Source organism: the organism of the source record quoted next, unplaced genomic scaffold (assembly GCF_019419815.1).
Source record: "Pyrus x bretschneideri cultivar Hongxiangsu unplaced genomic scaffold, Pyrus_bretschneideri_v1 Contig12, whole genome shotgun sequence".
In the NCBI taxonomy this organism is placed as follows: domain Eukaryota; kingdom Viridiplantae; phylum Streptophyta; class Magnoliopsida; order Rosales; family Rosaceae; genus Pyrus; species Pyrus x bretschneideri.
This window is the reverse complement of record NW_025999413.1, coordinates 6544606-6558618: the sequence shown is the minus strand read 5'-3', so window position 1 is coordinate 6558618 and position 14013 is coordinate 6544606. Positions and strand designations below refer to the sequence as shown.

Here is a 14013-nt window from a genome sequence, read left to right as displayed (position 1 = left end):
CCTCCTGTGGATTGAATAATCAGAAGAAAAGGAAATCTGGGCTTTTCTGCGCGGCCTTAACAAGAACCAGGAGGAAGCAGAGCATCATACAAAATCAAACCAAACCATAAATTCTCTCTCATCTTTCTCTTTCCATTATAAATACGGAATGATATATAATATGTGCAATAAAGATAAACACGTACTGCAGTGATCTCTCTCTATCTCCTCTTTGCTTTCTCTCTCTTCTACTGTTTTGTCTCCCACCGCGGTAGGACAGCTTTGTCAGTGAGAGACGCCCAAAAGCCAAAAGCCAAAACGCGAATCCGAGCGGTCAATAACCTTCATCAATCTGATAAAATCGACGCTTCCTTGTAACGCCTCCTACTTCTCTCTCTTCCCATCTCTCTCTGTAACTCTCGCTCTTTTTTTTTTCCCACTTTAGGCTTTATCAAAGACGCAAATTTTGAATTGACCAAAAAAAAAAAAAGACAATTTTTGACGAACCCAATTCGATTTCTCCGGTTTTTGATCTGGGTTTTGCTTGTTTTGTGATTTAGAAGTCGTTTTCTCATCTGGGTCGGGGCGAAATCTCGCTGCAACTAGGCTATGAGGAAGAGGGAGAGGGAGAACCCATGTGGGGTTTGTGGGCACTATCACAAATACGAAGAGGGCGAGGTCTGTGGGGTCTGCGGCCATCGAATGCCGGCGGTAGCTGAGAGAACTTCGATCCAAGTTAGTGCTTTTCCGTCTGAGATCTTGCCGGAGTTTCTCTATTTGGGCAGCTACGATAACGCTTCTCGCTCTGAACTTCTCAAGACTCAGGGAATCTCTCGTGTTCTAAATGTAATATTTTGTACCTTTGATTTTTATGCCTTGGTTATAGAATTGTAGATACAAAATGCGTTTCTGGACCGGTTTTTCTCTTTGGAATGAATCAGTTTAGTTCAATGGTTCGATGTTTGTAGCCGAAATCGTTTTTAGTATGTTGGTTGTGCTAATTAGACTTTCATCTGGAGACTGTATTTAGGATGGATAAGAGATACTAAAGCTGTAATCTTATATATGATAGGGGATCGATCATATCTGCGAGGGGACTTGCAGTATTCGGAAGTGCATTGTTTATATAAATAATAGGGAAGTCAATGAGATAGCTACAAGATCATCCCTTGTTAAATTGAATGGTTGAGATCAAAAGTTATCTTGTCTATTAGATTGAAATGGTTGGCTGTTGAGATAGATAGCAGAACATGAAGAAGCGAATAGTAGCATTCAAGGATATGCTGCTTAGTGGTCATCGGGATGGGTAACTCCTCTGCAGTAGAAGATTCATAATTCAAGATGAGAAGTAAGAAAGGCGGATTAAGGCTGTGTCTAGGGTTATGAATAGATATGGACTTGGATAATGACTTAGTTGTTCACTACTTGACATCAACTGATTTATGATCTTTGGGTTGATTTTAATGATTTTTACCTTGTGTTGTGTTGGTTGAAATAGCAATTCAGTCTCCAACATTCGAAGGCTTGACGTTCTTGTGTGATGTTTTCTCCCTCTATGTGCAGACGGTTCCTGCTTGTCAAAATCTCTATAAGAATTCGTTCACTTATCACTACCTCCAAGATGACAAAATTTTGCAATTTGAGGATGCAAATCAATTTTTAGGTGTGTACTCTCTTTGTGACCATAATGACACATATGTTGTTTAATGTATTCTAGATTTCAGCTCGTTGTATGGTTTTGATTTTTGGATATTTGTCATAATATGTTTCACTAATACAGATTTGCCCTTTCAAACTCAGTCTTTATATATAGCTGTGGGGACCTACTGTTTACATCAGTAACTGACATGCACACATTTAACATATTGTTCACTGTCACTTTCATTTTATCCGAGTACATTGACAACTTCAATTGGTTCCTTGTTTTTCTATACATTTTCCTCCTGACATAGTATTTAGGTCAAAGAATATACGGAGCCACTGAAACTTGGTTATGGAAACATTAAATATTTGTGTTGATGGGTTATTCAATGCGGGATCTTCATAACTAAAAGGATCAGTTTTTAATGAATAGGATTATTAATAGTTTTTTTATTTTTGGTAATTAGATTATTGATGGTTGAATTTGATATGTTTGATCATTATGATAGCACGCCACCGAATGGTTTCTTGATTCGCATTTGCCTAATTGCCCCCCTTTTGCATTCTGGTACCTTCCACTGGTTCAGCGGATTTGCAACCTTATAGGTTTATGTGTCAGCTTTCCCAATAGAGAATTAGAATCAAGATATGGACAAAGGGCCATAAATCAATCTTGACTTATGGAGGATTGGAATAACGAGACAGGCTTTTTTCGTACTGGCAGTCTGGCACCTTTCTGATAATTTGTTGAAAGAATTCTTTCTAGTAATCTTAAATTGATCAATTTTAGATGAGACACATGAACCACACTCTACTAGGTTAAGTTAATACAAAAATTAACTAGTCCACGCTTTGCAGTTGCTGATCTATTGTGTTTTTTGGTGGCAAAACATCATTCAAGTGTATTTATAGCATTTAATTACTGTAACTGACCTGAAAATTTTAACACTTACTAGTGAAGCGCGAATGGCTTCACTATTGAATTTCAGAATTGCGATGCTAGCTTGGATATTCTTAGTATAATTAGCAATTCAAAATTTGCATTGTTTGCTTAATTTTCCTACTGAACGAAGTGAAACTGTGCTTAATCTTGCAGAGCAATGTGAAAGGGACAAAGCTCGCGTTTTAGTGCACTGCATGTCTGGGAAAAATAGGTGAACCACTGAAAATCAAGTTTTTTCTTTTTAGTTACTAGTGTACATAACGGTGCACTGACATGCACACACATGAGCTATAGACTGTTTCATAAATAGTGCATCACATAGCTTGTGCAATTAATATGGTGTAGTGCTATCCACACACCCTTTTTTACCTTCTACACACCCCCTGTTAATTTCTGTCCTTTGATCTTCTTGAATTCAGTCGATCTGATGGCTAGAGGGGTGTGTGGAAGGTAAAAAAGGGTGTGTAAATGGCACCACCCTTATATTTTGCTAAACCACCAGTCTAGTGGTTTTTAAGAAAGATAAATCATCTTTTTATGTTTTGCTTTTGAGATAATAACTATGTTGATTCTTACAGGTCTCCAGCTATTGTAATAGCTTATTTGATGAAATCGAGGGGATGGAGACTTGCACCGAGTTACCAGTGGGTGAAAGAACGGAGACCTGCTGTTGAGTTAAGTGAAGGTATGCAATGAAGATTTGTTGCAGCATTTCTTAGGAGGAGCAGAAAGCAATGGAATTCCATGATTGTCAAACCTTCTGAATATTACCTAGCAATATTCATGCATAAAGGTAGTGTCACTTCTTCTGAACAATTATACATCTCTGACTTTCATTTGTGTTTATGGATGCAGCAAATTACCGTCAACTGCAGGAGTACGAGGAAAAGATCTTTGGATCAACTGACAGTAGCAACCCAACCTTGCCAGCCTTCCCACCGGCAGCTCCACCTTCGTTTAGCTTTGGCTTCCCAAGAGCCAATGATCCAGTTCCCCTACCTGCATTTAACAATGTTGGCGCTACCTCCATTTTTGCCCGGCCTCCCTTAGACATTCCTCCTCAAGACTTTACATTCGGAGCCAGCCAGCCTCAAAATGTCATCTCAGGAAGCGCTTTCAGTGCAAACCTGCAGAATTCAAACCCCAGTGATATTCCAATGGATAGTTCTTGAGTTTCCTGTTTTCTTAAACCCCTTTTGCGGATCAAAGTGTTGGTGCATAGTATCCCGACTCGGATGAGTTTTATTAATATCTGGATGTAAAGTGGGAGTGGCTGCTCATACTTTTTTAGCTTATAAGATTTCACAGGGTGATAAAAGATGGTTTCCTTTTTCTGTCTCTAGTTTCAGTTCTGTAAGTTATATTTGTCCATGAACGCGTGATCCAATACAAAAGTTTTCTTACGGTATATGCACCTCTTTTTTGGTATGTTATTTTAAACGCAAATGCAGTTCGAACTTGAGACCTCTTTGAATAACATAAGTATTACTTCACCAAAAACTGTTGGTGGGCGGCGTTTGAATCTAAAAATGGAACAGCCGCACTATAATTGAAATGAGGGCGTTGGACCGGCAGTGAGTGGCGGCGGAGTCTAAAACAGCCATTTTTATTTACAATGTTGACCTGACATGATCTTAAGCCAAGTAATCATATATTCAACAATGTTCTACTCGGATATGTTACAATGTAAGGCAAAAAGTGCAGCCAAGCAGGCATTACAGGCAACGCAATACAGAAGAGATCACACACACAGACATTGCAGACTCTTTGCTTGGAAATGTGTCTTTAGGAAACAAATGTCTCAAGGGTGGACTTGGCAAGCCATAATAAGCCCGGATCATCTCGCTTCAGCACAAGATAAGTCTCTTGCTTTCCAACTTCATCCACGACGCTTTCGTTGAAGCCAATCAGGAGAAGGAATTCCATGGCAGCTGATATGGCAAAATTGAAAAAGGGCAAAAAAAAAAAAATGGTTATTACAAAAGCTCGATCATTAGATGTACAAGCATGACCGTCCCTGTGATTATTATCCAACCCTTCAGGGTTCCATTAAGGTTTTTCCCAAGCCAGGTCAATAAATACAGAATCCAAATGTACGGGAAGTTGCATACCTTTGTAGTTTGCCACATTCCTCTGGATTGCGGGGTTCGCCTGCAATGTATGTCCATCGGCTATTAGGAGAAATATTTAAGAGGAAACTCCACCTGTTGAAGCTAAATTTAATGAAAGACTATTAATGGTAACAATGTCCGTACCTTGCGAAGTTTCCTGTATTTCATCTCACCTGGGTGTTCAAGCACATTCCTACAAAAAAAGTGTATGGATAAGCCACAATCAACAACTCAATGCATAAAGGTCTACAGATGACCCAACAATGCATTTCTATCTACTTCAGGTGCTACCTGAGTTCTACATTGCTTCAGAGCAACAAGTTCAATATAACCGCGACCCTATCATGATGTTTCTAAAAAGATAAAACCAGCTGGTATGCACTGCCCAGAATTTTTTACGTGTATGGAGAAAGGCAAGAAGTTAACCAAATTAGATTACTGTACCTTATTATCTTAAAGAGTGTTTGGAGGACTCTGGTAGCCTGTGTGGGATTAACCTCAGCTTGCAGCATCATAATGTTCTCCTGCAAGCGTTTACAAAAAATTGTAACAGGGTCTTGAATTCTCTGAAACTCTTGATCATCTGGATCGGGTTCATCAATCTGCATTCTGGATGTATCCTGTGGATGCACCAAATTAGTATCAGGATCAAGATCTGCCTGATTGACTCCATTTGATTGAGAATCATCAGGATCAGGTTCATAATAAGCCTTCCTTGGATTGTCTTCATGTTTGATGGTTTCAGTAACCAAAGAACTGTCGTGTTTAGGTCTTATAATATTTCCAAATGAACCATATCCTAAATTATCTGCTTTTGCATCCAAGTCATCAGGATCAGGTTCATCCACATTATTCCTTGCTTGACCCCTGCTTTCCATAATATCCATATTATCAGGATCTGGTTCTTCACGAGACTCGGTCCCCGCTAACTCAGGTTGACAGATCATAGACTCACCTGAAATCTTTTCCAAATAAGGTCCCGCTTCCTGTAAATTGTGAGGATGATTCATTAGTTCCCTGAGAATCATCAGGACTGGGCTCAAACTTGTTCTGATTATCAGACTGGGCATCAGGATCAGGCTCTATATCAGGGTTCTTCTGAAGTTTGGATTCTTTTTGCATATTTGACCCGGAATCATCAGGATGTGATTCTTCATGTGCTTCAGAGACACTATCATGAGAAACAGTTGCCATACGGTGATAAGCAGCAACCACTGAAGCTGAACGAGCGCTTGGCAGCCGATCAGATATATTTCCTCCAAGCTTCTGAGAAGAATTACTTCTGTCTCCAACAATGAAGTCTTCTTCATACCGTTCCGGGTACCGCACTCCACTCAGTGTGTGACTTGTTGATCTCGTCCAATCTAAACTCTCAGCTTCTTGGTTCAACTAAACAGAGACAATTTTAAATTAAAAATGAAGGCAACTACACTGGAACATTACCATGGAAACTTAAAAGAACATGCATCCACTGTATTTGTTACCTGTTTATCCAAAGCATAAAAGTTCGCATCATGTTCAGAATATACCATGTGAGCCTGAAATAAATAGAAGAACGGTATAAGGTCCCTAAAACCACAACACCGTGTAATGTCATCATGCATATACTACAAAAAGCTTCTGCAGACATATAATGTACCAACAAAAAATGCGCGCACACACTGAAAATGTAGAGTACATAACTATAAATAGCTTACAAGTTCATGCAGAAGAGTTTTCTTGATACTCTCATATTTCCTGAAACCCTTGAGGTCATCTGTTCGAAGACGCAGAGATATCTCCTCTCCATGGTTCTGCAACAGTAAGCAAGCGACGCCAAGAAATGTAAAGCAAAGAAAATATACTTGTTCTCCTATTTTCATAATTTATTATGACATGTAGAGTGATTACCTTATTGAAGCCGAGGATGCATTTGGGACTTATGCCAACATAACCAACAGGGGCCATTTCAGTCATGATTCCCACACGCCAACGATGCTTTAAAAAGAACAATGCAAAGATAAATTATCAGCAGTGGCATCTGAGTACAAGGGAATTCAATTTATCAATACAGAGCAAATGCACTGCATACTGGACAGTCTGTTTATACGAGTGTGGGAATATGCATTCCATGGTACCTTGTTCATGACAGAAATAATTCCAGGATCTGCAGCAAGCATGTGCATTCTTTTCAACGCCTCTGAAGCCGGAGGGTTCAACTACAGACATTTAACTACAAAGTTGAAGTTCCACGCCTCTATCAAAAATTGATAAAGCAATAAATTTGGTCATATATAATGTTAGAATACCTCAATTCCTGGAAGTTGAAGTGTCTGGAATTCACAAAAGATATAAGGTCCTTGCGGTAGTTTCAGACTCTGAGGCCTGCCTGTCATCCGCTGCCTCAGTCTCTTTTCCTCTTCATCAAATCCAGCTATCCTTAAGTTTGCCTTTGCATTTTGTAAAACTTCATCAACCTCGTTTTCAGACACTCCCATCATTCTGATGGACTTCCCCTAAAAAAGAACAAATCAATCAGTTAGCATGCAAGAACTCCGAAAGTTCAGTTATAGAAATTTAATCAATCAAAGTCACATCCATCTTATCCCCTTTAATACATTCATTGCACATATATTCATTAATGAAACTTGAACAGAAATTAGAAGGGTGCTAAAGTTTCCTTGTCGTCTAAGTCGCTGACATAAAACTTCCGATAGGACAGTTCACGTCTTATAGACAAGTAGAACAACCAAACTCCAAAAGCAGTAGCAATATCTAGGTAACTATTTAAGTATTCAGAAGACATGAACCGAATACACAAACACCAACTAAATACGATACCTCAACGATGGAAGCTTCCTGTAAACTCAAGTTCTGATGCTCATCAGAGAAGGGAGACAACATTTTTGAGCTTTTATCCGAGAACTGCGGAATAATTAGCCTCATCGTATCTGCTTTAACATCCGTTAACTTTTGCAGTTCATGCCCGAGATCCTTAACAGTAGCATCCGAACTGATCTCCACATTAAACCTTTTACCTCTCCATATGACCCAAATATTGTGCTCCACTTGTGGATCTTCCATGTTATCCTACAAAGCCAAAAATTTCAACTTTTAATACGTAACAATGTATCCAGAACTACCAATAAACCAAAATTACCAGCCTTTTCAAAGAAATAATCATTTTTTCAGTTCCATCATCAAACTATTGAAATCACAAACAAAACCCACATCAAGTTTTCAACTTTATCCACTGAAAAAAAACCCCCAACAAAACCCACATACAATTAATATCAAATTTCAACGAAAACCAGCTCAAAGCTAAGAAATTTTAGAAACGGGCACACAGTTTTCACAGAAATGAACGAATTTAATTGAATTGCACATAGATTTTGGAACTAATCGTGGAGATTATGGAAGCATAATCCGTAATTGAAGTAACCCAGATGGAGAATTGGGATGACTTACTCGGATTATGATCGAGCTCTCTGGTTTTTTTGAGAAGCGGATTTTCTGAGAATCGCGTTTGTCCTAAATATCAGGTGAAAATGTTTATGCCGTAAGAAGGTAAAAGGATTTGGACGTTGAAGTATTTATATAGGCAACGGGAGGGTAGGATAAGAGGCGGCGCATTCTAGTGTCTGTGATTGGGACATATGCTAAAATTAACGGCAGTGGGTGGTTGACCGCCTGTTACGTATGTGCTGGCGTATCGCCATAGGGGTTATTGAGAAGAGAAAGTTCATCAGTTGCTAGTACAATGCAACCATGTTGACTTAGCACATTTCCTAGATTTTCTTTCTATACTTTTCTTTCGTTTTGATCAAATTTTCGAGCATTTTGTTGGGACGTAGGCGTAGCCCTTAATACTAAACCATCCATGAACTCTTATATAACAGTTGAATGATTAAGTTGTCTTTTTCGGAGGATGCTAACAACCTTCTCATTTGAACCTTCTCATTTTACTTATTTAACCTGTCTCTCTTTCTCATCTTGTAATATTGTACGATGATCTGAACTATCTATTTTCTAGGCGAGCCTCTAAAGATTATCTATGAAAAAACATAACTAAATTCGAAATTGTTTAGCCATCTTTAAACCATTAATTGACCGGTTAAACAATTTTTAACTTAGTTAATTTTTTGCAGCATTAACCTTTAGAAGGTAAACCGGGATGATCTGAGTGAGAAGGTTGTCATCTTCTTCTTCATGATCATCCTAAAATTTGACATACAAAAAAAAAGAATGTTGGGTTGACCACTTGACACCCTTCCCCTCCTCTTATTCGGGCTTGAGACCGGCAGCGTAAGATAAACCTATACATGCAAAATACCAAGTTTCATTCATCCCTAGTTAAGTCAAAATCTACGTGTTTCCAGGAATAGGTTTATGTAATAGGCAGATCATGCTGCGAGACAGCTTACAACGCAGCAAAATCTGCAAACACAGGACATGTACTGGAGGAAAGTACACGAAAATTGTTTTCCCTAGGCATATAACCATTTTTAGTACCTGCATTACTGCAAGTCCAAAGCTATACAAGCGGAGATTCGGTTTTGAGTGTGGGGATAAATACTCTCTATTGCGTAATTAGGCTTCTCTCAGTGGCTAGTAATTAAGCGCACTGAGTAAATGTGCCGAATGAAGATGTCGCTATTTATAAACAGAATTTATGCTACAATATATTTTTCATTAGCCTTAATTGAACCATGAGGTTCAAGCATAATCCAACGTTAATCCATGAGAACGAATATGTTTTACTGTAATTGTTACAAGATTGAATCGGAGTGCGCTTAACTCGAAATCAGCACGCCAAGTTTATTATGCAATTGAGGTTTTATTCATTCTTCTTCTACAACAGCAACTTCTTGGTTTTTTATAGACAAGTCATGCCTGGAAAATATGAAAATTGGTGATAGTCAATTCATTGTAATTACTTGCCACTCAAAATAAGACAGACACGAGAGCAGTTAATTGCGCTATAACGATTAATTTGAAATGCTAATAATAATTTTCCAATATGAGGGTACATGAACATACTGGATTTTACGCGAAAGTTGATACATGGCGGTTACAGACAAAGCGAAATTGACACTCACAAAATTCCAGTTCTTCTGCAATACCAAAATGGACTACCATGAGAAGGTGAAAATCTATCTCAAACTTATTTGCTGTAATTAATTATTAACTTGAGGTTTAGAATCACTTACTGGTATAATTACTGTGCCGTATCTTGTCCATATTAGTCCACTGCATGCAAGGACTGGAGATCATCAAATGTGGACGCCAAAAGTTTCTATCAGTAATCAATTAATGAAATAATCACCAACCAGTAAGTAAACTTTTCGGCAAAACTGACAATACGGAGATATATTCCTTTCTTCTTATATCGCTCAACACTCTCATTATGTGACAGTGATTAAGTCATGTGATGAGATATATAAAAAAATAAAGAATATATCTCTGACTGTATGTTAGAATCCGGGAAGACGGAGGCCATCAAACAAATTAGGGAGTCATGGCCAACCTGATTGCTGAGGATAGGATAGTTTCTCTGGTGGTGTTGCTGAGTCAAGAATATTTGCAATGGTTAGACCCCATTTAAATGTTGGGGCCCAGAAATGAACTGTAAAATTAGAACAAATAGCAAACCTTTTAATATATGAGAAAATGGTACATCAGGTACCAAGTTATAGTGTTAATTGAGTTTTTAATTTTTTATGAAACGAAATAACTTCATCATCAGATAAACTTCAACTTTACATCGAAGTTGGATACTGGACAAAAATTGAAAACATACCAAGTTAAATAAGACAACACATCCACAAGCTCAAAAAAGCAAAATTAGAGCGGGCAAACGCCACACAAACAACTAAACAGCCTACGGTACCATCAAATCATTGAGTTTCATCCTCAAAATTATCAGTAAAAGGCTTAATGATGTCATAATACTCTGAAGGCAGATATTTGCTCAATTTTCAGTAAAATTTTAGTTTTCATCTAAGAAATCAATAATCTCGATAATATGTTGTTTAATCTCGATAACTTTGATGCTAATCAAGAACAACCTATGGGATTAAGATTAACTCTACCAACAATATTCGATTGAGAAGTTGAGAACAATATAAGTAAATAACCAACAGAAAATTAACATGTATAAACTTATGGAGTAAGTAAACAAACTCGTTTTGGGGCCAGCTGGGTGGTTCCAAAATGCTTGCAGCTTGGAATTTGCCATGAAATGATTCTCGGATCCCTTCTGGAGATCTGATTGAATATACAGCAGAACTGAGGAAGAAGAAGATAAGAACTTACATGTGAAATCATTATATAGTGGTCCTTCCAATAATATGGGGTTGAATTCAAATAAAGTGACTGTATAAATATATAAGCAAAGGCATTTTGTGCAAGAAAAAGAAATCTAAGCAAAGGTATTCCACAAAAAATATATTTTAAAGGATAATGCTAGAAAAATCATCTGTTTAAAGCATATTTTGTAAATCATATGATATGATTATTGATTACTGGATTGTTACTTAAAAGTTGATTTACGTTTTTTCTTATAGGTGACACTTCAAATAGTTATATATGTGATCTAAAAAGTTAGTTTTTCGTATTATATTATTCTAAAGAGAATAAAATAAAACATTAAAATAAAATGCAGCCTCAATTTTATTGGCCACAGCTTTTATACACTTGTATATCCACTGTCAACTACTTTGAGTGACCATCCTTTTTAATTAAAAAAAAAAAATAGCCATAAGTTTTCATTTTTGGGTTTATAAATTGTTCCTTTTTCATGATCCAGTGGCTAGTAATACTCTCTACCGCGTGTGGGGATAAATACTCTCTACCGCGTAATTAGGCTTTTCTCAATAGCTAGTAAGCGTGCTAAGTAAATGTGTCGAATGAAGATGTTGCTATTTATAAACAGAATTTATGCTACAATATATTTTTCATTAGCCTTAATTGAACCATGAGGTTCAAACATAATCCAACGTTAATCCATGAGAACGAATATGTTTTACTGTAATTGTTACAAGATTGAATCGGAGCGTGCTTAACTCGAAATCAGCACGCCAAGTTTCCAATGCAGCAAGTGGAATTGAGGTTTTATTCATTCTTCTTCTGCAGCAACTTCATGGTTTTGATAGATAAGTCATGCCTGGAAAATATGAAAATTGGTGATGGTCAGTTCATTGTAATTATTTGCCACTCAAAATAAGGCAGATACGAAGCAATTCATTGCGCTATAACAATTTTGGAGTACTAGTAACAATTTTTCAGTACGAGGGTACATGACAACATACTGAATTTTACGCGAAAGTTGATACATGGCGGTTACAGACATAGCGAAATTGACACTCACAAGATTCCAATTCTTCTGCAATACCAAAATGGACAACCATGAGAAGGTGAAAACCTATCTCAAACTTATACAGTAAATTATTTGCTGTAATTAATTAATAACTTGAGGTTTAGAATCACTTACTGGTATAATTACTGTGCCGTATCTTGCCCATATTAGTCCACTGCATGCAAGGACTGAAGATCATCAAATGTGGACGCCAAAATCAGTAATCAAATAATGAAATAATCACCAACGAGTAAGTAAACTTTTTGGCAAAACTGACAAGATGGAGATATATCCCTTTCTTCTTATATTGCTCAACACTCTCATTACGTGACAGTGGTTAAGTTATGTGATGAGATATATAAAAAAAACAGAGAATATATCTCCGACTATATGTTAGAATCCGGGAAGACGGAGGCCATCAAACAAATTAGGGAGTCATGGCCAACCTGATTGCTGAGGATAGGATAGTTTCTCTGGTGGTGTTGCTGAGTCAAGAATATTTGCAATGGTTAGACCCCATTTAAATGTTGGGGCCCAGAAATGAACTGTAAAATTAGAACAAATAGCAACCCTTTTAATATATGAGAAAATGGTATATCAGGTACCAAGTTATAGTGTTAATTGAGTTTTTAATTTTTTATGAAACGAAATAACTTCATCATCAGATAAACTTCAACTTTACATCGAAGTTAGGTACTGGACAAAAATTGAAAACATACCAAGTTAAATAAGACAACACATCCACAATGTGACATCCCACATCGTCCAGGGAAGTGATCCTTATATGTATATTCCTATCTCTACCTAGCGCGAGGCCTTTTGGGAGATCACTGGCTTCAGGTTCCGTAGGAACTCCGAAGTTAAGCGAGAAGGGGCTTAGAGCAATCCCATGATGGGTGACCCATTGGGAAGTTACTCGTGAGTTCCCAAAAACAAAACCATGAGGGCGTAGTCGGGGCCTAAAACGGACAATATGGTGCTATGGTGGTGGAGCGGGCCCGGAAAGTAATCCGTCCCGGGCCGGGATGTGACACACAAGCTCAAAAAAGCAAAATTAGAGCGGGCAAACACCACACAAACAACTAAACAGCCTACGGCACCATCAAATCATTGAGTTTCATCTTCAAAATTATCAGTAAAAGGCTTAATGATGTCATAAAATTCTGAAGGCAGATATTTGCTCAATTTTCAGTAAAATTTTAGTTTACATCTAAGAAATCAATAATCTCGATAATATGTTGTTTAATCTCAATAACTTTGATGCTACTCAAGAACAACCTATCGGATTAAGATTAACTCTACCAACAATATTCGATTGAGAAGTTGAGAACAATATAAGTAAATAACCAACAGAAAATTAACATGTATAAACTTATGGAGTAAGTAAACAAACTCGTTTTGGGGCCAGCTGGGTGGTTCCAAAATGCTTGCAGCTTGGAATTTGCCATGAAATGGTACTCGGATCCCTTCTGGAGATCTGATTGAACATACAGCATAACTGAGGAAGAAGAAGATAAGAACTTGTATATAAAATCATTATTATAGTGGTCCTTCCAATAATTTGGGGTTGAATTCAATGAACGTGACTATAATTAAATATATAAGCAAAGCATCTTTTGCAAGAAAAATAAATCTAAGCAAAGGTATTCGACAACAATAATATTTTAAAGGATAATGCTAGAAAAATTATATGTTTAAAACATATTTTGTAAATCATATGATATAGTTGTTGATTACTGAATTATTACTTAGGTATTGATTACCGTTTTTTTATAGGTGACACTTTCATACAATTATTTATGTGATGTAAAGAGTTGGTCTACCGTATTGTTTTATTTTAAAGTAAGAGAATAGAATAAAACGCAGCCTCAATACTATTGGCCACAGCTTTTAAACATTTGCATATCCATTTCGAACATCGCATAAAGACCCTTTCAACTACTTTACATGACCATCCTTTTTATTTCAAAAATATAGCTATTAGTTTTCATTTTTGGTTTATA

The 14013-nt window shown here is 37.2% G+C and overlaps 3 protein-coding genes and 1 pseudogene across 4 annotated transcripts; 1 reads left to right on the top strand and 3 right to left on the bottom strand.

Moving 5' to 3' along the window:
- Positions 1-210: 210 nt before the first annotated feature.
- LOC103955017 (protein-tyrosine-phosphatase IBR5) lies at positions 211-3971 on the top strand. Of its 2 annotated transcripts, none has more exons than XM_048578197.1 (6): positions 211-353; positions 543-825; positions 1543-1642; positions 2717-2774; positions 3142-3248; positions 3419-3971. In XM_048578197.1, exons 2-6 carry the CDS (start codon positions 589-591, stop codon positions 3733-3735), a joined length of 819 nt encoding a protein of 272 aa, XP_048434154.1. In that variant the 5' UTR covers positions 211-353; positions 543-588; the 3' UTR covers positions 3736-3971. The 2 variants fall into 2 exon arrangements, with proteins under 2 accessions (XP_048434154.1, XP_009365154.1); XM_009366879.3 differs by having other exon boundaries at positions 540-825.
- A 179-nt stretch (positions 3972-4150) lies between these two features.
- Positions 4151-8278, bottom strand: LOC103955016. Its single transcript, XM_048578462.1, has 12 exons — positions 8122-8278; positions 7495-7743; positions 6963-7169; positions 6792-6872; positions 6565-6651; positions 6372-6467; positions 6159-6212; positions 5630-6063; positions 5119-5541; positions 4819-4867; positions 4675-4714; positions 4151-4494 (listed from the first exon to the last, which is right to left on the bottom strand). Exons 2-12 carry the CDS (start codon positions 7735-7737, stop codon positions 4349-4351), a joined length of 1860 nt encoding a protein of 619 aa, XP_048434419.1. The 5' UTR covers positions 7738-7743; positions 8122-8278; the 3' UTR covers positions 4151-4348.
- Positions 8279-9288: 1010 nt separating this feature from the next.
- LOC103955014 (mitochondrial pyruvate carrier 4) lies at positions 9289-11024 on the bottom strand. The gene is made up of 5 exons (XM_009366876.3): positions 10837-11024; positions 10181-10279; positions 9864-9916; positions 9694-9767; positions 9289-9546 (listed from the first exon to the last, which is right to left on the bottom strand). The coding sequence occupies exons 1-5, from the start codon at positions 10889-10891 to the stop codon at positions 9495-9497; spliced, it is 333 nt and encodes a 110-aa protein (XP_009365151.1). The 5' UTR covers positions 10892-11024; the 3' UTR covers positions 9289-9494.
- Positions 11025-11589: 565 nt separating this feature from the next.
- On the bottom strand, positions 11590-13538 carry LOC103955015 (annotated as a pseudogene).
- Positions 13539-14013: the final 475 nt, after the last annotated feature.

Coding starts and splice junctions, on each gene's coding strand:
- LOC103955016 (XM_048578462.1), bottom strand. CDS start 7,737: ATGGAAGATCCACAAGTGGAGCACAATATTTGGGTCATATGGAGAGGT. Junction 6,064..6,158: donor TTTATGCTTTGGATAAACAG/GTAACAAATACA, acceptor GTCTCTGTTTAG/TTGAACCAAGAAGCTGAGAG. Junction 5,542..5,629: donor TTATTTGGAAAAGATTTCAG/GTGAGTCTATGA, acceptor TATGGAAAGCAG/GGGTCAAGCAAGGAATAATG.
- LOC103955014 (XM_009366876.3), bottom strand. CDS start 10,891: ATGGCAAATTCCAAGCTGCAAGCATTTTGGAACCACCCAGCTGGCCCC. Junction 9,917..10,180: donor ATCCTATCCTCAGCAATCAG/GTTGGCCATGAC, acceptor GATGATCTCCAG/TCCTTGCATGCAGTGGACTA. Junction 9,547..9,693: donor CAACTTTCGCGTAAAATCCA/GTATGTTCATGT, acceptor CATATTTTCCAG/GCATGACTTGTCTATAAAAA.
- LOC103955017 (XM_048578197.1), top strand. CDS start 589: ATGAGGAAGAGGGAGAGGGAGAACCCATGTGGGGTTTGTGGGCACTAT. Junction 1,643..2,716: donor GGATGCAAATCAATTTTTAG/GTGTGTACTCTC, acceptor TTAATCTTGCAG/AGCAATGTGAAAGGGACAAA. Junction 2,775..3,141: donor TGCATGTCTGGGAAAAATAG/GTGAACCACTGA, acceptor TGATTCTTACAG/GTCTCCAGCTATTGTAATAG.